This window comes from Benincasa hispida, chromosome 4 (genome assembly GCF_009727055.1).
Source record: "Benincasa hispida cultivar B227 chromosome 4, ASM972705v1, whole genome shotgun sequence".
Lineage (NCBI taxonomy): Eukaryota > Viridiplantae > Streptophyta > Magnoliopsida > Cucurbitales > Cucurbitaceae > Benincasa > Benincasa hispida.
Window position 1 is genome coordinate 53,467,327 of NC_052352.1, and position 25,271 is coordinate 53,492,597.

The 25,271-nt window shown below is 30.4% G+C and overlaps 1 protein-coding gene across 1 annotated transcript; it reads left to right on the plus strand.

Moving 5' to 3' along the window:
• Nucleotides 1–18,252: 18,252 nt before the first annotated feature.
• On the plus strand, nt 18,253–24,836 carry LOC120075062 (xyloglucan endotransglucosylase/hydrolase 2-like). Its single transcript, XM_039028216.1, has 3 exons — nt 18,253–18,669; nt 21,573–21,766; nt 24,224–24,836. The coding sequence occupies exons 1-3, from the start codon at nt 18,406–18,408 to the stop codon at nt 24,621–24,623; spliced, it is 858 nt and encodes a 285-aa protein (XP_038884144.1). The 5' UTR covers nt 18,253–18,405; the 3' UTR covers nt 24,624–24,836.
• The last annotated feature ends 435 nt before the right edge of the window (nt 24,837–25,271 follow it).

The following is a 25,271-nucleotide window of genomic DNA, read 5'->3' on the forward strand; positions in this document are numbered from 1 at the left end:
TTGAAAATTAATTTCTAGATGTCTCTTGGTCTAACAGGTCCAAGTTTGGACGAAATTAGGTCCAAAAGGTTGAGATGAAGCTTGGAAAGAAGTTTCTAGTTGTGGAGGAACTTTGGTCCAAAACGTTAAGATTAAATCTGAAAAGTTGTTTCTTAAAGGTCCAAAAGGTCCTTAGTTGTGGACGAACTTTGGTCCAAAACGTAGACATTTGCCTTCTATATAAGTGACAGTTTTTTTATATGTTATGTGAAATTTACCATTCACCATCATTGATAGATTTCAAATAATATAAGCTTATGAGTCAGACTTTAATCAATGATAGAGTCTAAGTTTATCGATGATACCTCATTTCACTAACAAAATCTATCAGTGATAAAATCATGATGTCTCTTATCATTGATAGTGTCTACCTATGATAGAGTATGAATGATAGACTATGTCATTGATACGAGTCTATCATTAATAGACTTGTATTAACGATAGAAGTCTATCACTCACTATTAGTGATAAAAGTCAATTACCATCGATTGACAATCTATTGCGATAGACTTTATTGCTAATAGATTCTTATCATTAATAAACTCTATCACTAATAAATTTCGAGAGTTGGATCTAAATTATGCTATATCTACAAATTCTTTTGTATTGTGCTATATTTGCAAATACTTTGGATTTAATTACTATATTAGTAACTACTTCCTTAATTTAACTAAAAAAAAAATCAAATAAAAATATGGGTACCAACATAAGTAACCAAATTTAAATATGTATTTTGACGAATGACAAAAACAAGTCCATAAAAGAGTTATCTTTTCCATCCTAAATCCTGTTAGTTCAAGAGAATTTTATGTTTAAATGTGTTTTATTGTAAGAAATCAAGCTTGAGAGATCTTTTGGACAGCTTAGGTGAATTTGGTCTTTTAGACAACTTAGGTGATAAATTCGGATAATTGGACTCGAGAAGATGTAAAATGACCAAAATATTCCTGCAAAGTAATCTTGATTTTGATTTTATCACTATACATTTCCTTCTATTTTGATTTTGGTCAAAAACATATTCCTGCAAGGTAATTGGACTCGGGTAATTGGAATCAAGTTTCCTTCTATTTTGATTTTGGTCAAAAATGGTGTACTTCCATAGAGTTGTCTCCACGATCCTATCAAAATAATCTTCAAACTTTTAAATTCAACAAATTTCCATTCTTGTTCATAACCTTAAGGGACTCCACCTCTCGGTGAGTTAGCCACATAAATCATATTTCAACGATGCATGCTTAGGTTACTCCGAACATTAGGTTGTATTTATCTCTAAATGCACTACTTACTTGATTTAGTGAGATCCACAATTAATTGCTCTCTCAAGTAGTTGATTGTAATTACTACTTGGTTTGATTAGCTAGATGAGACCAAGAGATAGATTTAAGTACATACTAAATCAAATGAACTTTCGCTTATCATTGAGCTCATCGGAATGAGGACTAACTCATCCCAACTCACTAATGGTTTAGCTACTCATGGTGAAGTAAATAAAAATGGAAGGGAGAAAGAATGAAGTTATGAAAATCATGATCTATATTAAAATGATAATGATAGTTTGTTACAAGATGAAGAAGGGAAGTGCAGAAACAAATTATAAACTAATAGGTAAAGTAAAAGGGATAAATGGAATGAGAAATCAATCGCGGGTAGAAATTTCGTGTTTCTTGTCAATCGGAGATAGTAAGACTATTATGTTCTACGGTGGAGTGGTAGAGAATAGAGTCTCTCAAGCTCTTCGCCTCCGGTGGTGGTGATGGTTGGTTGTTCACGAGGAAGATTGTCTTGAGAATGGGTTGATGGTTCTTCACCAAATTTGGATGAAGAATATTTATGAGTATCTGAATCCCCCTTTATTCTTTTAGGATCAACATACTACCCATGACTGTAGCAGGTGCGTCAAATAACTTTTTCACATTCATTGTTGCAGTTGTTGATGATCCCCTCTAATGCGTTAGGGTACTTCTTTGCCGCATAGAGTGTCTTGCTACATGATGAGTCCAACGTATGGCTCAATTGATTTCATATGTATTCCTGCGCATTTAGCTCATTGGCAATGTAAATTTACTCAGGCTCTTCTTTTGAATTCACTAAGCACATGCAATGAAATTTTACCCTATTTTCTTATGATTTCAATGCTTGTCTCATCAATTACTCCTAAATATTCTAACTCTAAGAGATAATGACTTGTATAAATACAAATTATCAATGGTTAAGAAAGACTTAAAAGAATTGAAAAGTTACTACCTATTCCACGAGGTGCTCCTTCCTTTTCGATGCGTCAATCATAGAAACTCCAAAATTAAGTATGCTTAACTTGAAGCAATCTTATGTTGGGTGACCTCTTGAGAATTTTTCTAGGAAGCATGTGAGTAAGGACAAAGCATGTTAAAAGAACTTTGTGTTAGTTTGTAGGGATAATCTTCACTCTTAGAAACAATTCAAGGCAAGTATGGCATTGCCATGTCACAAGGGATGCTAGAAAATGTCGGGGTCATCAGGTACAAAATCCTAGTTCGAATCCTAGACCTAAGATGTAACAAATGGTATCAAAGTAGAATCTTTCCCAATAGTGGTTCAGGGATAAACCAAGCGCAAGCTATGGGCATGTAACACCCGAATTTAGAAGGAGGACAAGAATGAACTGAGATCACATCTGAATAAGAGAAATTATGAGAATATGAAAGTATAGTTAAGAAATGCTTAAAAGAATTAAAAGTTAATACCTATATCGGCAAGTTGCATCTTTCTTTTCGATGGATCAATTTAGTTTTTAAAAAAATTGAAATATTCAACTTAATATTTAATATATTTTTACATCTTAGATATAAAGGAGAAAAATATATTTAATTTGAAGCATCCAGTGTAATATTTAATATATTGGATATAATAAATGTAAAAGAGGAAAATATATTTATTGTCTCTTTGATACATTAAACATTAAAATGATTAATGTATAATAGATACACAAAAGTAAAATATAAAAATAAAATTTCAATGATATTCAAATTGGTTAATACATCTATAGGAGATTTAACTGAAATTTGAATGAAAATCTAAAATTTAAATATTAAAATATAATATTTTAATTATGACAAAGATTTGCCCTTGGTCTCTATAGATAAGACTCTTGTGTTGAGTCATTTACATCTTACACATCTACTCTAAGGAGAATTAGAGAATTTTGTGAATGTCCATGTTGCAATATGTACTTTGTATGTTCCTACAACCATGATTGACTGATTTTTTTTATATATAATATATGGATGTGACGATCGGATCTCTAATCTTGAAGTTGATAATACATATTTGATGACAATTGAGCTATGCTCATTTTGACATAGACTGAATTTTATGATTCTAAGATGCTATGCTAATGGTAGGTTATGAAATGTTGATTGAAGTAATTTCGAGTTTCATGCCATCAATTTAATTCTCTAGATAAAATTCGATATAATTTTTATAATAGCTAACAAAATTAACAACCCACTCTCTAGAGGACGATACTTGGTCTCTAACCATTTTTATATTAAGACTTGACCCATGAGCTTGCGGTATGGTGATTTATGCATTTTACACTCCCCTTGTAAAAAAGAATATTGTTATTATCATGAGAAGCTTAGGTGTTTTTTCTTCTCTAAATTTTGACATCAACCATTTTGATAGTTAATCGTTTTTCAAAAAAAACAAAAAAAAAAACAAAAACAACTATACTAATTATTTTAAACTCATTTGGTTCAATAACATCATTCTTTTATTTTAATATGATTAGCTTCTACCGCTAATTTCAAATCTCAAAAAAATCATTTTTAGTTAAAATATATACCATAAATTTAAAAATTAGAGATTGAAATCATTGTTTTATATTTTCAATGACTGAATTGACAAAAATATTATTTTCTTTTTTAACTTAAAAATAAATAGATAATTTTGTAGACTTAAAACTATATTACATTTTTTATACACATCAAAGATAACCTACAATTGCAATTTGCAATATTGGTTCTATAGACTTTGGATTAATACTAAACCAGCCTAATAAAAATGGAGTCTTATTCCTTTTCTCTTCACTAAAACCATAGCATCTCATATTTGACCCCTTACCTCACACATACCTATGTAACAAAAGAAAGAAACAAAAAGCTTTTTATCCAAAGTATAGCTTTTTATATATAGCATTTCCAAAATATAGATTAAAAATGTAAATCATTTACCTATGTAGATGGTTATTATTTAATTAGTCATCTTTTTCTTTTTTTTACAACATACAGGGTAGGAAGATCAAATCTCTGTATTTAAGATTGATAGTACAAGCACAATATTAATTGGGTTATACTATTTTGATATCTTAATTAGTTCTTCATCATCGTACGTGACAGGTTTGATAAAAAAAAAAAGTTATGAAAATAATATATAAATGTTATACACCAAACAATGTTTGTGTAGTTCATTATATTGTAATTGTTAGGGTTTGAGTGAGGGAATAATAATGATGAAGCATCGAAGCAATAATGAAGTGATTGGTTTTGTACTAAATCATTGAAAAAGAGGGGATTAATTAATAAGTAAGATTATTTTGCATCTAATTCTCCAACTTTAGTTATGATAATCAATATAGGATGTAGGGTCCAATTACCTTATGATGAGATTCTATATTATCTTTGTCATTAGTGCCTCAATTATGCATCATTCTTTTCCAAATCCCATTATTTATAGATTCTTTTTTTCTTTTTTTAATATTGATTGATGCAATTTTTTTAAAATATATATATATATTTGGTTTTTATAGTTTGAGTTAGCATGCATTTTGATCCTCATTTGTTTTTTCATTAGTCAATAACTAATATCTGAAATGACCTTATTTTTTAAAATTAAAAACTACTTTTTTTCTTGTCATTAAAATACTTTTTTTTTTCTAATTTTTTCATTACTAAAATAGAATAGAATAAAGAAACATTTTGTTATAGTTTTTTAATTTTCTTTTTCCCACTTCTTTCTTTCTCCCTCCTCTTACTTTCTCCCTCTTTTATTTTTAGAAAAATTGCAAAAATCATCCATATGCTATAGATGAAATTGATTACAATTAGAGATGTCTATTGGACGCGGAGGAAGCCCACCCCATATTCCATTCTCAGTCCCTACGAGAAAGTTTTCTCCACCATAATATTTTTCTAACAATTTTTTTTATTTCAATTAAATATATATTTTTAACAATTCCTAAAACATATCCAATACAACTTTCGTTTAAATAAAGCATAATCAATTTTGACAATGAAAACAATAATACACATTCAATTTAAAAAGATATAATTAAAATGCTAAATTCTCATAATTTTTATAAATTAAAATTTTATAATTACCAGATCTAAAGAATTAAAATAATAAAGTCTTAAACATAAATAATTAAAACTTCCATAATTATCTTTAGTTGAACCAAACAGAGATAGCAAAGTTCAACAATTTTTCACTTTTGTTTACAATTCTAAGCTCCACATTCTACGTTTCTTTTTAGTAGCATAACACTTATTTTCCCACATATTCAAATTATCAAAAAGATGACAATTAAGGAATTAAAATATATATATATATATATATATATATATATATATATTTACAGGGCAACATCTAATCCTACAAACCAAAGGATTCAATAAACTCCAAACAGCAATAATGAAAATATTTTGCTTTATTTTGCTCAGTTCAAATATCCGCTAATAAAATTTAGTTTAATAGGGGTTGATTGCAGCTACTAGAAAACCATAGAGAATAAATAATCAAATTGAAAATTCATATCTCACAATTTAGGGGTGGTTTTGTAATTTTTCTCTAATTTTATTTTATTTTGATCATTCCCTGAGTTTTTTTTTTCCTAAATTAGTAACCGATATCTGAAATTAACTTATTTTCATGAAAAAAATACTTTTTTTTTCTAATTTGTTCATTATTAAAATTAAAAAAAAAATTACCTTTATTTTGTAATTTTCTTTTTCATACTTCTTCCTTTTAAGTCTATTTGATAACGCTTTAGGTTCCTATTTTCTATTTTCTATTTCTAATTTTTAAAAACTAGAAAACACAAATATATTTGATACTTGTTTTTTTAGAAAAAAAACATAAACAATAATTTTTTTTTTAAAGAAATACCTTTATTACGCACAACGGACTACAGGCAAGATGCGTAGCCAAAGCCGAGGGTGGCGGCGTTCGAGGCTTGACGTCTGCGAAAACGAGCGACTAGTTGGTGGTAGGCACTGGACGGCGTTCAAGGGCTTGACAATGGTGGCTCGCGTCTAGTTGGCAAAACGAAGACTGGCTGGCGGCTTCGTCCGGAGGAGGTCGTCGTCTGGACGGCACTTTGATCGTGAAGGAGGAAAAGAGGGGGGTGGAGTCACGTCGCACGAAGAAGAAAGGAAGACTGAGTTTTTTCTTTCACTTCGCATGCAAACCGAGGCATTCCTATAAATAATTTTAAAAAAAAATCTTAAAACCCTAATTTCCCTTTTTCCCTCGGCTAAAAAAAATATAACGAAAAATATTTCTTTGGATATTTATAATACACAGTAGAAATAAGAAAAAAAATCTAAAAATATATTATATTTTTAAAATATTTACAAATATGAATGAGTTGACTAGTCAATCTTTAAAATTTTTTTTTAATTTTCAGTGTCACTCTCCTTGTCTTATCTTGTTGTACACATTTTTTTTAATTTTTAATTTTCTTTATTTTCTTCGATTTTTGCTTCTTTCCTCACTTTTTCATTTTTTTCATTTTATTTTCTTTTTCAATTTTTGCTTCTTCTTCTTTTTTTTTATTTTATTTTATTTTGTTCTTTCCTTTATCCGATTTTTGCTTCTTTCCTTTATTTTTTGTTTTCTTTCATTTCTTTTTTTTAATTTTCTTTTCTTTCTTCAATTTTTGCTTATTTCTTTTTTATTTTTATTTTCTTTCTTCAGCTCTTGCTTATTCTTTTTATTTATTTATTTATTTTCTTTCCTTTCTCCGATTTTTGTTTCTTCCTTTATCTTTTTTTATTATTTTATTTTATTTTCTTTCTCCGATTTTTTGCGTATTCCCTTTCTTTTTCTTTTTTAGTTTTTCTTTCATTTGTCCGGTTTTTGCTTCCTTTTTTTCTATTTAATTTTCTTTCTTTCTTTTTTTTTTTTTCAGTTTTTGCTTCCTCTCTTTCTCTTATTTTTAAAATTTTTCTTTGCTTTATTTGAATTTTTTCTTCTTCCTTTTTTTTTCACAAGAATTATGAGGCCGAATTCCATACGCATGACTTGAAAGTACTTAATTCATAAGTGACTTAACACCAACAAGTCAATCATCAAGTTTGATTATTATAACAAACAATAAATATAAATAGCAAATGAAAGTCTATCAGTGATAGCCACTAATATTTTCTATCATTGATAACTTAATCTTTAATTATATTTTCATAGTTAATAGTCGCTTATAGAAATCTATCATCGATAGCCAACTTAGTGAATTTAATTAATAAAGTTGAATCTCGAACTAAAATATAAGTGGAATGCTTAGAAGTTATCACTAATAGCATGTTTATTAGTGATGGAAGCTATCATCGAAAAGAAAAGGGACTTAGAAATATTTGGGAGGACGAGAAAGGGCAAAAAGGTGTTCGATGGTTATAATTGATAGAAGCTACTACTGATAGCATGTTACCAATGATAGAAGCTAATACTAATAGCATGTTATTGATGATAGAAGCTATCCGATAGCACGTTATCGGTGATAGAAGCTACCACTGATAGCACGTTATCGGTGATAGAGGACTATCACTGATAGCATGATATCAATGAGATCATTGATAGCATCTTATTAGTGATGTTATCAGTCAAATAAACTATCACTGATAACCACAATATGAGTAATGTTAGCGATATCGGTGATAAAACTTAGGTGATATTTATATATCGAGTTTCTTTCAAAGGTGATAACCAGTTATAGAAGTCTATCATTGATAGCCTTAGGTATTAATATTTCAAGGTTGATTCTAATTGATGAAAGTCTATCAGTAATAACGACTGATAGCTATTATCGATGATAGCCATGATAAAAGATTATTAGTGATAACTACTATGGTAATCAAAGTTGTTGGTCTTCTTTCAAAGTTGATCACTATTTATAAATCTATCATTGATAGCTACTGATAACCTTAAGTAGTAATATTTCAATGTTGATTCCAATTGATGAAAGTGAATCAATGATAACTACTAATAATTGATAGCAAATTAAAAGCTAATTTTTCAAGATTGTATTAATTTTTCTCAAATTGAAAGCTATCGCTGATAGCAACTATCATTGATAGCAATTGATAGAAGCTATCAGCGATAACTGATAGCAACTATCAGTGTTTTCACTGATAGCTGCTATCAGTATCAGTGTTTTCACTGATAGCTGCTATCAGTATCAGTGGTTATCACTGATAGCTGCTATCAGTGATAGCTTTTAATTTGAGAAAATCGGGAAGAAGCGAACAAAATGGTGACTAGGCATGGGTTTTTTAGTCTTTTACCATTTTTTGATCTCTATATACAATTATTTTATCCTTGTACTACATATTCTATTATTTTGGGCTTGATATTATGCAACTAGCCCTATTTCTTTTTCCCAATACCCACAAAATTTTATTTTCTCATTTCAAACCCAAAAATTAAGATCATCATAGAGTTTTAACTCTTCACCAAACTTCAATTAAAATCCAACTGAAATCCATCCAAAATATAACAAAAAATTTAATTCTAATTTCAATAATCGAATTAATTCTATATTTTTGACCAAGTTTAATTTAGATTGATTTAACCAAAATAAAAAAATTTCAAATCTCTAAAATTTGAAATCCAAAACTAAATAATCAAGATAACTACATGCAATTTCTTGAAATTAGGCTTGTTACAAATAGAATTTCTTTATTAAAGTGTTTCCAGCTCAAGGGTAACTGAAGGGGGTTTGTGAAATTGTTTTGTTGCCAATTAAATTAAAATGCATAAAATAAAATTAAATGCTAAAATTCAATTTGAGAAGGCTGAGCTTGAGTTCGGACAAAATTCACCTATTCAATACATTCGGTCACAGAGCGCTCATTACTAAAGCCATGCAATTAAATTTACTTAACTGAATTAATTGGAACAGTCAATTAATCTGACCTAATCAACTAATTAGTCCAAAATGAATAACATGCAAATTTAAATTGACCTAATTACATTAAGAACAAGGGCAAAGTTAGGTTGAATATTCAATAAGGAACAACTAACGTTTGGTTGATTCAATCCTAGGTTGGTTAGAACAATGCTCATCTATTTGATTTGCAAGCTACCCTAACCTACTGTTTCTAATTGATCAACCAAAGACTACATGTCACATATCCAATGTCAATCAAAAGCGATAATTAAAAAACTCCCAAGCGTCCAATGAAATAATCATAAACATAAGATAAACAAAATCGAGATAAAAAATGTCGAGGCCGATCACATAGGCACGTGACGTTAAGGGAGATTACATGGGAAATTTTTGTATAAGCGAAAGTAAAAAAAAAAAAAAGAGGAAGATTAGCTAATAGAGATGATTGATGGAAAAGCACGTGCGGTGAAAGACCGGGGAAATCAAAAAACTAAAAATCCAAAATTTGGGTTAATCACCCTGGTCGAATTCAAGAAGAATGTCGAAACCCACTGTAAAAGGCAGGCAGGCTAATTTCTAAGTGTAGGAGGATGAAAACTACAGAACTTGCTAAATATAATGACAATTTAGCCAATATATTCGATCAGGCTTGTGTCAATAGGGATTACTCTAAGCTCGACAAAAAATTCAAGTCCGTATGTCTATGTACCTTAGGAAAGGATGGGCACGAAAAAAATTTTGCGCTCAACACTGCTTAATTGTGGTGGATGCGTGCCTGGAACCAAACTGGATCTTTAAAAAAATGGTTGGATATTCCTGGCATGGCCAGTGATTCAAGAATTATCACAAGGAGCCAAGTTCGATATGGCTATATTAGCAGTAGTAAAGTAGCTATGTCTTACAAAATGGGGCATAAGCTCGTTGAAGAGATGAAGATCAAGGTCATACTCCCAAAATTGGAGTACTCGGTCCTGTGTGTAGACAATGAAACTATGACCCAAAACTTGGGAGTATTAGGTCCTGTGTCTAGACAATGAAACTATGACCCCAAATTTGGGAGTGAGGGCTAATGTTATGGGTGATCTCGGACCAAAAGGCACGAATGACATTTTGGGGGAACATGAGAAAAAAAGTCGAGAAGATAGCATGATTCGAGCCAAGGGTGACAACTTAGGACCAAAATGGGTCTAGGAGAAGAGATTGACATGGGCTTTGGCCCAAGCCAATATGCTCGCCCTCAGCCTTATCCTAGATCGAACCTTACCAAATGCCTAACAGGGCATGCCTTATGCATGTCCCTGCCCAAGTGACCATTGTAGGCCGAAAATATAACTAAAGTAAGGTGGCTAAGGCCCACCCTCGCAAATTGCCAAATAGGGCATGCCCCTTGCAGGCCCAAGCCCAAGAAGTTAAAAAAGGAAAACCTAAAGCATTTTGGTAACCTTAAGGGGAGGGTTTCTAGGTTAACTACACACAATGATGAAAATATCTTGGTATATCGACGATATATTCACGATATATCCATAAAATTACATATCCAATAGAGATATTGGGAAGTAAATCTTTTTCTCCAAATTTCACAATATATCGACGATATTAGTGATATATCTTTTTGAACTAATATCTTTCGCAACTCAACTAAATTTTGGATAATTTGTAGATGTATCACAGAAATTTTGTGAATATATCATGGAAATATCCTAGAAATATCGTGGATATTTCGTTCTATATGTCGTCTGATTAACTCAATATATAGGTTTTTTCCCCCTTTTTTCAATATCAAGCTTTTCCAATGTGCTACCGTTTCCAATTTTCAATTTTTCTCAAAACTTCGATCCAAAGCTTTCATTTTCAAATAAAATAAATTAAATTTGGAATTAGACCCTTCACTTGAGAACCTCAATTCACGCATGTCACACAAAACTCCAACCATGACCATAATGTTGGTGTACTAGAAATTGGAGCAATAGGAAATCCCTTCATTAGTAGAACATCCACACATGATTATGCTTAGATTGATGTTGACTCACTTGTCTCAAGTATGGAGGGGATGTGTTTGGACAGTCAATATGAATATGGTCAATATGTCTTTAACAATAGTAATCATGCATTATCTCATAGTAATTACTATAGTCATTCAAGTTATTATGGTTTTTGTTGTTATATTGATTTATTTACACAATGATCTATACATGGGGATAACTTTCTCGAAAAAATGATGAATACTGAAACTTAGAGCCTCTATATTATCTACATTCTTCAAATCATTCTCATTTGAATTTCAAACATAGTTTGATCTAAGGGATCCTTCTATTGGTAGTATTGAGGTTGATGTTAAGATTCATGGAGGACATCCTTTCAATTTGTTGGGGTTGATGTCCTAAATCTCATAGGGTCCTATAGTTTGTAAACATTGTTGAACAAACTCATTATGTTTTAATAAAATATATGATATTTTATTCATTGTCTATAAAATATATGATATTTTAGTTGCATTAACCACAAACCAATAATCTAACATCTAAGGTTATCTTTGTAACTTAAACATGTATGTAGCGACATACGGTTGGATCATGTTTAAATGATAACGTAAATGGTTTGTAGTAGATGTATAAGGCTGGGTACCTTATTCTGGTGACACTGCGAGTATGGCTCGTATTGTAGGTGTTACAATTGTTGTAAAGTGCTACAAATGATCTGATCCTGATCATTCATATATAGACATGCGAGCGGGGATATTCTATAATAAGGAGTTTGTATAAGACTAGACCACAAAATTTTTAGTCTCGTTATATAACGTCATTCATAATAAAGACTTACATTTCACCAGGATGACCATAGGTAACATGACCTGAATCCTGAGTGAGTTGTGAACTCCTGCCTATGAGGACGATCCTTTGATTTGTATGGGTGAGAGTGGCCAGATTTCTGACTCAACAAGCCTACCATTTTAGGGATTCGTTTGATTGGGGAGTTGGGAACTCAGCTACACAAAATGGAATTCACTCCTTCCTCAAAGTAGAGGTAAGTAGATAAATTGCTCCCTTAAGGGCTGATTCTGGGTCTTGAACAATGTGGCGCCATACCCTCTCCTAGCTCGAGTGGGGTTTAGTCATAGTTGGACTATGATCTATTGTTCATTAGAGGGATCAGTGGTACTTAAGAAGTTAGATGTAACTACAGGGGCAAAACGGTAATTTGACCCAACTGCACTTACGAGCAATTTGTGAAGGGTCATCATACTATTGATCGGTTATATTCAATGGACACAGAAATATATCTGTAGTGCGAACAATGCAGTTGTCGGTCTTTAGGGGGTGCTCGATAGTTAACGGATGATGAATAAGTAATTAAAGAGTTTAATTAATTATTCATGTACCATTTGAGCTTTAAGCTATAGGTCCATGAGGTCCCCTTGGTAGCTCAATAGGATTAAATGAGAATCAGTTTTTGGATTAGTTTGAATTGTTCAAATTAATAGAGGGATTTAATTATAGATGATATAATTAAGTTTGAATTGTCATAATCGTCAGGGAACTCCCGACGGGTAACTTAAGCCATCGGGAGTTCCTGCCTTTACGGCAAAGAACTCTCGATGGTGCTTTACGGCATCGGGCGACACCGACACCCTGTCTCCCGATGACCAAGCTCCTGACAATTGATTTAGGCATCGGTGGAGCTCATTTTTCTTGTAGTGCTTGCTAAGGTTGTTGGACATTTTTTACAGTAAAAGAAAAACTACAGAAGAGATCTGTGTGTCTGAGTTTTTGAAAGAGTTCTCTAGCTTTCCTCATCTCCATTAAGTTTTTCCTCACAATCAAAATAGCCAGAGCCCACCACTCCTAAGTTCTCATCCTGAGAATACCAAAGAAATATTCATGGTAATGTTCAATCTTGTTCAAGGTTAATCTTGAAGAAAGTCTTCAAGTTGTTTGTGATCTGTTCGAGGGAAAATGTGAAGAAAGCTTTTCAAAGGTGAGGTTTCTTGAAACCATTTTTAAAGCATGCTGTAATTTATAATTAAATGCATATCTTGTTTATTGTTTATTGTAAAATTTTATATTTAATAAAAATGGAATTTGGTCGATTCGTTTCCGTTCAAGGTTCTCTTCCCCATAGAGTTCCTTCACAATTATGTTATAAATTTTTAACATACAATAACTTGGGAGCAATATTATCATTATCAAATAAATTATGCTAAAATCGGGCCAAAACCTCTTAGATCATTATTTGATCTTCATTTTGTATGACTTAACTTGTGTGCGAATAAGGAGAGTTCTTCCTTGTCCTGATTTACTCATCAACACAAAATATGATCTAAATTTGATTAAGTATGATGTAAAGATTAATAAATAAATAAGCATAATTGTAATGTGTTTCATCAAATGAAATACAAAAAAAATATGTAAATAATTAAGTATATACTTTTTCTTAATTTGATACTTTTAAAAATATTAGTTTTGATATTTCTCGTTGATAATTTGTGATATTTTTTATATTTATTCTTGACTCGAAGTTCCAATGACATTGTTGATGTATTAAATCTTTTTTAATTAAGTCATCACCATTAATAAGGTTAAAATTGTAATTTCATCGTAGAATAAGTTGTTCGCAATCCAAAAACTAAGGAATTAGAATGTTTAATGATCTTGTTTTCTTCCGCTGCCTGTTTCTGTATTCCAACACACGTAAAGTTAAAGTATGTATATTATAGCCATGAATTCGCTTATTGGATTTTTATAACAGAATGCAATATCAATAACAATTTTATTGAATGAAATACTCGATAAGACTTTATTGATAAATAGAATATGTTTTCAACATTTACCAACTGCGAGTTTTAAGATATTCCCAACAGACTTTTCATAAAGTTTTGCAATGCATAAAATATTATGGATAGATTTAAGACTTCAAAAGATTTAGACTAATTCATGAGTACTTGAATAACATGAATGGGACAAAAACCAAGACTCGAAACTAAAATACTCGACCCAAGGTTCAAAGGGGCTTTGGGTCAGATGAGTCGCAAGTCGAGGTCCCGTGAGAGCAACCCTCTACTTGACCAAAGTATGAGATTGAGGGTCACCAATTTGGTTCAAGGGTGTGCAATTTGCACACCCGCAACTCAATACAAAATATTGAGGAAAGATAAGATATTTGAGGCAATAAATCCCGAGAGGAGAAGGAGAATACCCAAGTTCAGCTAGTCTATAGATACAACATAATGGTCCTAGAAGAAGGAAGTGGATTCTCATGCCCAAAACTCTTACATTGTGGAAAAGATCCAAGTCTTTATTGACTTAGACATCAGAGACAATGTGGTAAAATATCACATCGGTGCTAGATTCTACGTTTTTATCGATCATATCTTCCTAAATTTCAAATTTATCGTTGAGCAGGTGCAAAGAAGGAGAGTTTTTTTTGTCCTGATTTACTCAACACAAAATATGATCTAAATTTGATTAAGTATTATGTAAAGATTAATAAATAAATAAGCATAATTGTAATGTGTTTCATAAAATGAAATATAAACAAAATATATAAATTATAGTTTTTCTTAATTTGATTTTTTAAAATATTAATTTTCATATTGTAATGTGATATTATTTTTTAAAAATATTAATTTTGATATTTTTCTTAATTTGATTTTTTAATTTGATTTTTATATCTTTTCAATTAAGTCATCACCATTAATAAGGTTAAAATTGTAATTTCATCATAAAATAAGTTTTCGGTTAATTTTGAATTTTATATTTGTGTTTAATTGGATCCAAAAATCTTGTTGATGGGATTTTATATAATTTAAAAAAATGTAATGAGTGAGGCTTGAGCTTATGTCTAGAAGGGGTTTGAAGGCATATTAACCACAAAGTTAGTAATCGTAATTCTATGTTATATATATATATATAAAGTACATAAAATTGAGGGAGACTCAAACCTCTTAACTTAAGTTACTTCTTAAACTTTTAATTATTTTGTAACTAATATATCAGTGAATTTTAAAAAAATGAGTAAGTTTCTAAATTTAAACAATATTTAAGGCTTGTTTTGATTGACTTAAGAAAAAAATATTTTTCGAAAAACTCATTTTTATTTAAACATTTTTATCAAAACCATTTAAAATGCATTCCAAAAGCTATATTGAGTGGTTGCCAAACACTTCAATTTTTTTTTAAATCACTTATTTTTTAAATTATACACTTGAAAATATATTCCAAACACACCCTTAATCTCTTAAAATTTTCAATTTTCTATTTATCAAAATTTTCACCAACTCAATAGTTTTTAAGATTTACGAATTTTTTTCACAAGATTCTTTTATTATTTTTTTTAAAAAAAAGTTCAACAGTCTTAAGAACCATCAACTTATTGATGTATTTGTGGACCAAGCATAAAATTATAAGCTATGAAGCACAAACACGAATACGGCTACACGATTCGGATATGATTGGATTCGCCGATTCATCAATTTCTAAAAAATTAAGATACAGATACGTTGAATGATACGTCATTTTTTATATATTATTTTTATATATATTGCTAAAAAATGAGGATACGGATACATTGAAGAGATATTTTCTCTTCCTTAAAAAAATAGGTTGTCTAGTTTTAGATTGAAAAAGATTAAATGAGTTGTTTGTCTTTTTTCTTTAAGAATAGTAAGCGTAAAAATAGATACATCAAATCGTTCGTCAGATACGTATCTGAGAAGTATCTGGAAGTATCGATATCTGATACGTGTCTGATACAAATTCTTTACCTAGACTATATACATATCCCAGATAAGGAAAGAAAGCATGGTCTAAAATGAAGTGAAATTGCCTCACAATTTGGAAGCAAAGGAAGTGACCAATGGGGAGCCATGCTGCCAGCTGTCGAGTTCCTATTCGACAATATAAGAATGATTTGTGGTCCAGACCTCATTTACTTCCGACCTTTATTCTCCCATGCCAAAACCCGTTGGCATCCACCCAACACCCTCTTGTTTTTATCCCTTAAAATTGTAAAATAAATAAAATCTTTATTTTAAAAATTAATTCAAATTATAAAATTTTGAACTTAGTTGGGCCCTACACGTAGGCCCACTTCCCATAGGTCACAAAATAATTGTCATTAATATTTCCATTTATTCCCTAAAATAAGATGATGGGTACGTACTAAATTGGAGGAAATGAGTATAGCTTTACTAATTAAGATAGCAATACTTTTCTTTAAATAGTCACATATTTGAAATTAAATAAAGATGAGAATGACTTAATTCTAATCTAATACTTATTAGCTAGGTTAATAAAAAGTGATTGACGTGGAAACTTGTTCATCCAAATCATTTCTCTCAAATTTATGTGAGAATGGCGAACATGAGAAAATGAATTTTATCCAAAACCTGCGCCATAGCCTTAGCCTCATCGATAAAGAATTAAAGAGACTTCTGTGGAATTCATATCATGGTTATTAAACAACTTGACCACCTCCAAAATATTTAGATTAATTTGACTAAAATATGTCATAAGTTACTTGAAAAACGCCTCTCCATGACGTCTGAACCTCAAGGAGTAAGAAGACTTTGACCATGCTACGATTAGAAATGTGTGTCGAAGTACTACAAGACGAATACACCCTTAATGATCTCGAATTACTCATCCTAGTCCCCCAAAATGAGTGGCAGGATCCAAGTGGCATTGGACTTCAGTTTCCAAATAAATCTTGGGGAGGGAACCATCCAACAACGTACATCGAGCAAGAGATTTGAAGCTTGGGTTTCAACAATGTCTTTACCAACACAATCTACACAAACCATCAAACGCTCATACAAATGCTTATCAATAAGGTGATTGACGGAATCAAAAATCAATCAAAAGTCTCTAGAATAGAATCTTGTTATGCACTTCTGAAATTAGTCAGATAATGATAATGACTTTGCCAATCTCTTACCCTAAGCATCTTTTTAGAATCCAACACTAGTGACCGTCATTATTCCGCACCATCCTGTCATCATAAAGGATATCAATATTTGTAACAAGGAATCGGGTTCATAAGCCCTTGACAATCGAGCACTTCCATACAAGATGGGTTGAGATGGCCAGTTGCTGTCTCTATGTGTCCTACAAAAATCACTCAAAAGATCATCATGGATACCTTCCCTTCCTAGATTCTCTTTAGTAGGGGATAATATTGTGGAAAATTTTCCATCAAAATATTTTAGCCATGGGACCTGAAAAATTGATCAAAAATGATTCCAAGTTTTAGTTTGGAAAATTTTCACGGATAGAAAAAATGTCAAATTATTTAAAGAAATAATAATAATAAAAAATACTGATAGACTTCTATTAACGTCTATCATATAGTATCAATGATAAATATCTATTAGCCTCTATCAACCTCTATCAAAGAAGATTAAATTTTACTATTTTGTGTAAATAGTTTCCTTTATTTTTCTATTTTTGAAAATCCCCTTTTAGTTTTATGTGTTTTTTTTCAAAATTTTTGTAATATGTTTTTTACATCTTTTTTTTTTGAATCCTTAGTCACAAATTATGCTTCAAGTTATGTTTTAAATATTGTTGAAAATATTTTCAAATATAGCAAAATGTCAATATCTGTTAGTGATAGATAGCATTTATTGGTGTCAGTGATAGATATTGTCTATCAGTTACAATTTGTTATAATTGTAAAGTAGTTGACTTATTTTTCTATATTTGAAAACAACCCTATATTTATCAGAAAGCTTATATTTAGTTTTTGAAATTTGGCTAAAAAATTCAATTACTATTAAAGAAATATGAAAACTTATGGTGTAGAGAAATGGCGAGAAAACAAGTAAAATTTTCAAAAACTCAAAAAAAAATTGTTAAATTTAATATTACATCGTCTAACAAAGGACACAAATAGTTGAGACGGAATCTTAAAAATTGAAGCTAAAAAAGAATACTAGAAAAAGAAAATAGGAAGGAAAAAAAACCAAAGAATAAAAATATATATGGGCATTTGTATAGTAAAAGAGCTTAAAAGCAAAAGGTTAGAACGTACTTTAGAAGGTCTGTCATCTGAGTACCGAGCTGGCAGCTCCTTCACGCGTCCCCCACACCTTTCTTCATTACACTCATCTCTCTTATAAATATAATTCCTTTTCTCCATTCCTCAAACAGTATAATCCCATCTCTCTCTCTCTCTCTCTCTCTCTCTCTCCACCTTCTTTTTTTCTCTCTCCTAGGCGGCGCTCCGACGACATGGGTGGTGGCTCCGCCGTGAAGTGGTGGCCATTTTTGTGGCTGGTTGTGGGGGTTTATGGGGGAAGCTTTTATGAGGATTTTGAGATTACTTGGGGTGGAGAAAGAGCTAAAATTTTCAATTCCGGTCGTCTTCTTTCTTTGTCTTTAGATAAGGTTTCTGGGTCGGGTTTTCAGTCCAAAAAAACCTACCTTTTTGGCCGGATTGATATGCAGCTTAAGCTCGTCGCCGGTAACTCCGCCGGCACCGTCACCGCCTACTATGTATGTACTCTTCTTTCCTTTCTTAACAAACCAATAATATTCCACATCTTCTCTTATCCTTTTTCTTTCTATACTTCATTTTAGATACTTGGGCTCTGCCTTTGGATAGTATGTCTGTGACTTTTGTCGTATTCAAAATTATTTTGAGGAGAAATTTTTTTACAGATATAAAAAAAGTCAAATTATTGATAGAAATAACAAAAGAAACACAAATAGATATCAACCTCTATAAAAAAATATTAAATTTTTGTTATTTTTGGTAATAATTTTTGTTATTTTTCTATTTTTGAAAATCTCATTTTTGAGAATATATTTTTAATCAATTTAGAGTCTCTTTAGATTTATTGGAAAATTTATTTTTCAAAAAAGTTATTTTTATTTAAACTCTTTTGATAAAAACGATTTAAAATATACATTAGAAATGTTTCAAACGCTATTTTTGATATATCTTGTCAAACAGTTCAATTTTTTTCGAAATGATTTTTTTTGTAAAAAAATAAATATTTGAAAAGCTAAACTTAACACACCTTTAATGTTTTTGTTTTACGCTTTTAATTAATTTAAGATAATTAAAATCATTAAAAATCACTCTAAATATGGTTGAAGAAGTTTTAAATTTATTTTGAAAGTTTTTAAGCTTCTATTTTTTAAAAATTCATTTTTTTATAAAATAAATAACACGATATTGAATATAGGTGCATGAGTATTTGTATGTGAGTGAAAAATTGAATCATGTTTGAATATTCGATGCAGTAATATGTGGCTATGTATTGAGATTAAAGGTTAAAATACTATTTTGGTCTTATACTTAGTCATGTTCAATTTCTTTCGATGTCTAATTTTAGTTCTTCTATTTTCAAAAGTTTATCCTCTTTTCTAATTTGTTATTGATTTTTTTCTTATTTATTATTTTTTTATTATTGAAATATATTTATATAATTTATTTTCTTGCCTATTGTGTTCAATCTATGGTGACCACCTATTAAGGATTTAATATCTTACGAATTTTTTTGACACCCAAATATTGTAACGAATTGTCGGTAAGATTAATCGAGATGCAAATAAGTTTGTTAAGATAACAAATATATATATATATATATATATATAATTTAATAAATTTTGATAGATTACATTTAATTCTTTTAAAGAATATAGGGACTAAATTGGATTTGACATATACTAAAATCCAACGAGTCTCACAGTACAAAATTTAAAAATATTTTTTTAAAGGAAGACAGATAATATTTTAACCGAACATAAAACGAATGGTTAATTAGGATTGAGTAGTTGGGAGGTGGATAATATAGTAAAGACATAAACTATATATTTATAGATACATTTAAAGTTTGAAGGAGAAAATATAAATTATTTAAAAGTAGAATAGATAGTGATATTTAAACTTAATTTTGTCTGCATATTAATTTTCAAATTACTACACTTTTCTAGGAATCTTTTTTTTTAAAATATATATTTTCCAAGTATCATATAAAGTTATAAGTTTATTTATATTTCTTAAAAGAAACTCATTTTTTTTCTTAAATCGGCTTGAAAAGTTTAAGAGTAAGATAAATTATTGTCTTTTTAAAAGAATATAAAATAATTATAAAATTGCCATGATAGTTTGTGTATCTTTATCTATTCTTTTTGTTTGGGCTCAAAAAAACATTAAAAAATATTTTTTATACTTTTTACACTTATAAAAACCTAAATAAAAATGGGGTTCCCGTCCATTTCTATCTGTGAACTTTGATTGAAGTAATAATTTATTTTCAAATTTGTGTCAATTTAATCTTTATGCTTTAATAAGTATCAATTAGTTCTCAAACGTTAATAAGTACCAATTTAGTCTTTGTAGTTCATAACTTGTAACAATTTAGTGTCTCTATCAAGAAAATAGTATTAGAGATTAAAAAAATTATTGCACATGTAGATTGATAAACTTATAAAAGGGTCAAGTCTGTTTATAAATTATAAAAACAAAGTCATTACAGATCCAAAATTGACAATTAGCTTTGATGAGATTTTTAATGATAGGAACTAAAATGTTACAAATTGAAAAGTAGATGGACCAAATTATTACAATTTGAAAATATATGAACTAAATTGTTAATGCTAAACTTCGATTACTAAAGTCTCATTTGGTAACCATTTGGTTTTTGGTTTTTAGTCTTTTAAAATTAAGCCTACAAATACTTCTACCACCTCTAGATTTCTTCATTTATGGTCTACTTTTTACCAATATTTTCAAAAATCAAGTTAAAAGTTGAAAATTTAAAAAAGTAGTTTTTGAAGTGCTTTTATTTTTTAAATTTGGCTGAGAATTCAACCGCTGTAGTAAAAAAATATGCAAACCATTGTTAGAAAATGTGAGAAAATAAGTTTAATTTTTAAAAATCAAAAACAAAAAAACGGAATGGTTACATTGAATCTTAATTATTGAAAATTTGAAAATACAAAAATTAAATTATAAATGTATAAATCAAAGATCCGAGACTAAATGCTTAGATTCGAACAAAAGTGTTTTTTAACTTAATTAGAAATTTAGAAATGATCTGATGTATAATTATGAAAAGAGGTCAAATTTAATTTATTTTATTGTTAAAAAAAATTACATATGGTTTTTATAAACACAATTATGATTAATCCATGAATTGCGCTAAATCTACATAAACAAAAACAAAAATCAATAGGAAAATGACAAATGAAGGAGAGTCATAGCTAGTAACAATTTGAGATTATATGAAAAAGAATTTGAGAGATGTGATTAGGTAAATCATATTGGAACTGTTGATTCACAAGGCATTATGACTTTTTGGGATTCTTTTGTCCAAAAAAGTGATGAAATGAAAAGATGGAAAAATAGTGAATTGATTGGATGAGTTTTTATTTTTTTGTTTGGGCAGTTGTCTTCTCAAGGGCCAAGCCATGATGAAATTGACTTTGAATTTTTGGGAAACTTAAGTGGTGACCCTTACATTCTCCATACAAATGTGTTCACTCAAGGAAAGGGAAATAGAGAACAACAATTCTACCTTTGGTTTGATCCCACCAAAAACTTCCACACTTACTCTATCATTTGGAATCCCCAACAAATTATGTAAGCTCACACTCTCCACTTTTTACCTTTTCTTTTTTTACTCACTTGCAAGTATGGTCAAAAAGTAAAACTATCAAAATATGGAAATATTTTCGTACTAAAATACGATTAGATGATTATTTATTTCTCTTAAAATTCAATAATAGTATACTGTCTTTAAAACTAAATACTATAAACTTAGGGTACTTTTGGGGCAAGAACTATTTTAAAACTATAATAACCACTTCTTGCTACAATAAATATTATATTGTATAGGGTTGACAACGGGGTCGGGGCGGGGCAAGGGAGGGTTCCCAGTCTCCGTCCCCGATAGGGGATTTTGTCTCCATCCCCCCATTTCAAGGCAAGGACGGGGATAGGTCTGTCGAGGAAACGAGTCCCTGCAAGGACCCATTCCCCATTTTCCCTTTTATTTTCCCATGGGGACTTTTTTTTTTTTAATTTTTTGTAAAATTATCTTTGGTTTGGACTTGGACACTTTAGTTGGACTTATATTGGGCTAAATTAAAAACTAAGAAAGTTAAATACCTAATATATATAGAGTATTTAAAAATCTAATTATATATATAGAAAAAATATTTAAAAATTTAATCGGGGTGCGCTCAGGGTCGGGGACGGGGTGGGAACACCCTCCCCATCCCCGCTTCGTCCCTGGTTTGGGGACCCTAAAGAGGTCTCCAGTTTGAACCATCCTCGGTCAAACTGGATCGGGGCGGGTCCCCGTGAGAAATTTTGCAAATCCTAATTTTGTAGTCTCCAATTAGATATAATCAACACTATTTCAAAATTCCATTTAGTACAATTTTCACTATTTACTACAATTTTTACTGTTTTACATTCATCATTTTTTTATTCTTTGTCACAATTTTACTATTTATTATTTCATTTTAAACTAAAATATTTAAATGATAGACATTTTCCATTTAAAATAATTACCTTTCTTTTAATGGTTTTGGAAAACTTTTACTTAATTTCCGTACAGTAAAATAAAGTAAAGGCAAAAAAAGGGTAAAAAATACATGTGAATTACATTAGAATTTTATGTTTAGGTTTTGGAGGTTTGAAGATGATTCAATTTACTAACTTTAGGCGGAAAAAGGAAAAGATTTTTTTTTTCAACTTGTTATCTTCAAAGTTTAGTAAATAAAAAAGATTTAGAATGTTAAAAAAGAGAATAATGAAATATAATTATAAACTTCACAACCTCGACAGAAATCTTAGGGAAATGTCGAGAATCGACAAAATATAAGGTATAAATATTACTTTGGTCATTGAATTTTTTATTTTCATTATTTTGGTACTTTGGTTTAATTTGACCCCTGTATTTTAAAATTGTTCATTTTGATTCTTGTATTTTTAACTTTAGTTCATTTGGGTCTTTATACTCTTAAAAAGTGACTATTTGGATCCATTCATTTTCATTTTTATATAATTAAAATGGTTATTTTCTCAAAGTCGAAGGATTAAAATGAGCCAAAGTTGAAAGTAAAGGGACCAAGATGAACATTTTGAAAGTAGATGAACCAATATAAACCATATGGACCAAAAATAAACATTTCAAAAGTAGAGGAGAACAAAATGAATGAAAGTCAAAAGTACAATGGCTAAAGTAGTCATTAAACTAATTTTGTACTACATAACGAAAATGTCGCTTCCATTATCGTGTGTTGATTCACAATTATAAAAATGTAAAAATATCAATAGAAATATAGACGTGTGATTATTATTTAGTTATAGGTAGAGATGTCCACGGGGCTGGGCCGGGATGCCATTTCCTTCCCCACTCCCCATTTCATTATCTATCCCCGTGAAATTCACGGATTGGGGCGGAATTCCCTGTAGGGGAATTCGTGGGGATCGGGTTCTCCGCAAGGAATTTTTCTCCATTATTTTTTTTTTGGAAAAAAAGTCAATTAATTTAATCACTAACGTGAGTAAATTTTAATTAAATAATTAACTTTATACTAAATTGTTTATTATGGTTAGTTTTATATGAAAATTTAAATTTAAAGATAAATTACTCAAATTTTGACCTAAAAAAGCTAATTATTTTGTTAGTAGAAAGAAATAAAAATAAATCAAATTATTCACATATATAATTTAAATTTAAAGATTCAATTTAAACATATTTATTACCTTTCTTAATAAACAATCAAATTTGAAATTTAAATGTATATTTATATAATAATAATAACAACATAACATTAGATAACTATACTAAATATGTAGAAGCTATTCCGGACAAGGACGAGGAACGGGACAGGGGCAGAGTCGGGAGCGGGGACGGGAAATGTATTCTTCGTCTTAGCTTACGGGAGAATTTTTCTCCTCCACTCCCTCTCCCATTCTCTGCCTAATCAAAGAAGAATCCCATCCCGTTCGGGACGGGCCTACGAGACTCAACTTTGTGGTAAAATGGAACATTTCTAATTGAAGTTTGTTGGTTGGGTTATGTAGATTCTCAGTGGACAACTATCCAATAAGAGAATTCAGAAATGCGGAAGCAATGGGCGTACCGTTTCCCAAGACTCAGCCAATGAGAATCTACTCTTCCCTTTGGAACGCCGACGACTGGGCCACCAGAGGCGGCCTCATCAAAACCGACTGGACCAAAGCTCCTTTCACTGCATATTACCGCAACTTCAACGCCACCACCTGCACCACCGCCGACTGCTCCAAATCTCGGTCCTCCTTCTCCGGCTCCGCTACCGCCCAGACCTACCAGCTCGATGCCTTCGGCCGCCGCCGCCTCCGGTGGGTCCAAAAGTACTTCATGATCTACAATTACTGTACGGATCTCAAGCGCTTCCCCCAGGGCCTTCCTCCTGAGTGTAATCACTCATCTAAGTTCCAATGAGATCCATAATCTAAATCCAAAACATGTTTTGGAGAGGAGCTTTATTAATTAGGGATTTCTTCTTTTCAATCTATTCCTTCTTTTTCCCTTTCTGGGTCAGGTGAGGTCTATGAAGCTTCATGGTCCTTTGCTGTATTCTCTGTACAAATGTTGCTGTAATTTTCTTCACTATCATATAATATCAAATAAAACTTTTGTTATATTCTCGTTTTATATATTTCTGATAAATTCCCATCAACGATAACATGTTTCTGGTACTGCTAATAATAAAATATTGAAAAATTTTCAAAAATAGAAATATAAATAAATTATTTATACAAAATAACAAAATTTTAATATTCTTTGAGTTAGGTTAATAGAAGTCGTGTAGAAATAGAAACTGATAGAAGTTTATTAGCGTCTATGGAAACTACAAATAAAAGTCTATCAATGTCTATCAATATTTTTTTGCTATTTCTGTAAATAGTTTGAGGAAAATATTTATGTGCAAGTTGTTTTAGATTTGTGAAGCCATCCAATCACGATTAAAATTTATCATGTGATAAATATCTTTTTAGAAAAAAATAGTTATTTTTACCGTGAAAGTAATTATTGTCCTAGGCAATCGCTATACCAAATCTTTTAAACTTTTTTTTTTTCTTATTCACA

Excerpts from the sequence above, each read along its gene's own strand:
- LOC120075062 (XM_039028216.1), top strand. The coding sequence starts at position 18,406 with ATGGGTGGTGGCTCCGCCGTGAAGTGGTGGCCATTTTTGTGGCTGGTT. Across the intron at positions 18,670-21,572 it reads GCACCGTCACCGCCTACTAT|TTGTCTTCTCAAGGGCCAAG; the intron begins GTATGTACTCTT and ends TTGTTTGGGCAG. Across the intron at positions 21,767-24,223 it reads TGGAATCCCCAACAAATTAT|ATTCTCAGTGGACAACTATC; the intron begins GTAAGCTCACAC and ends TGGGTTATGTAG.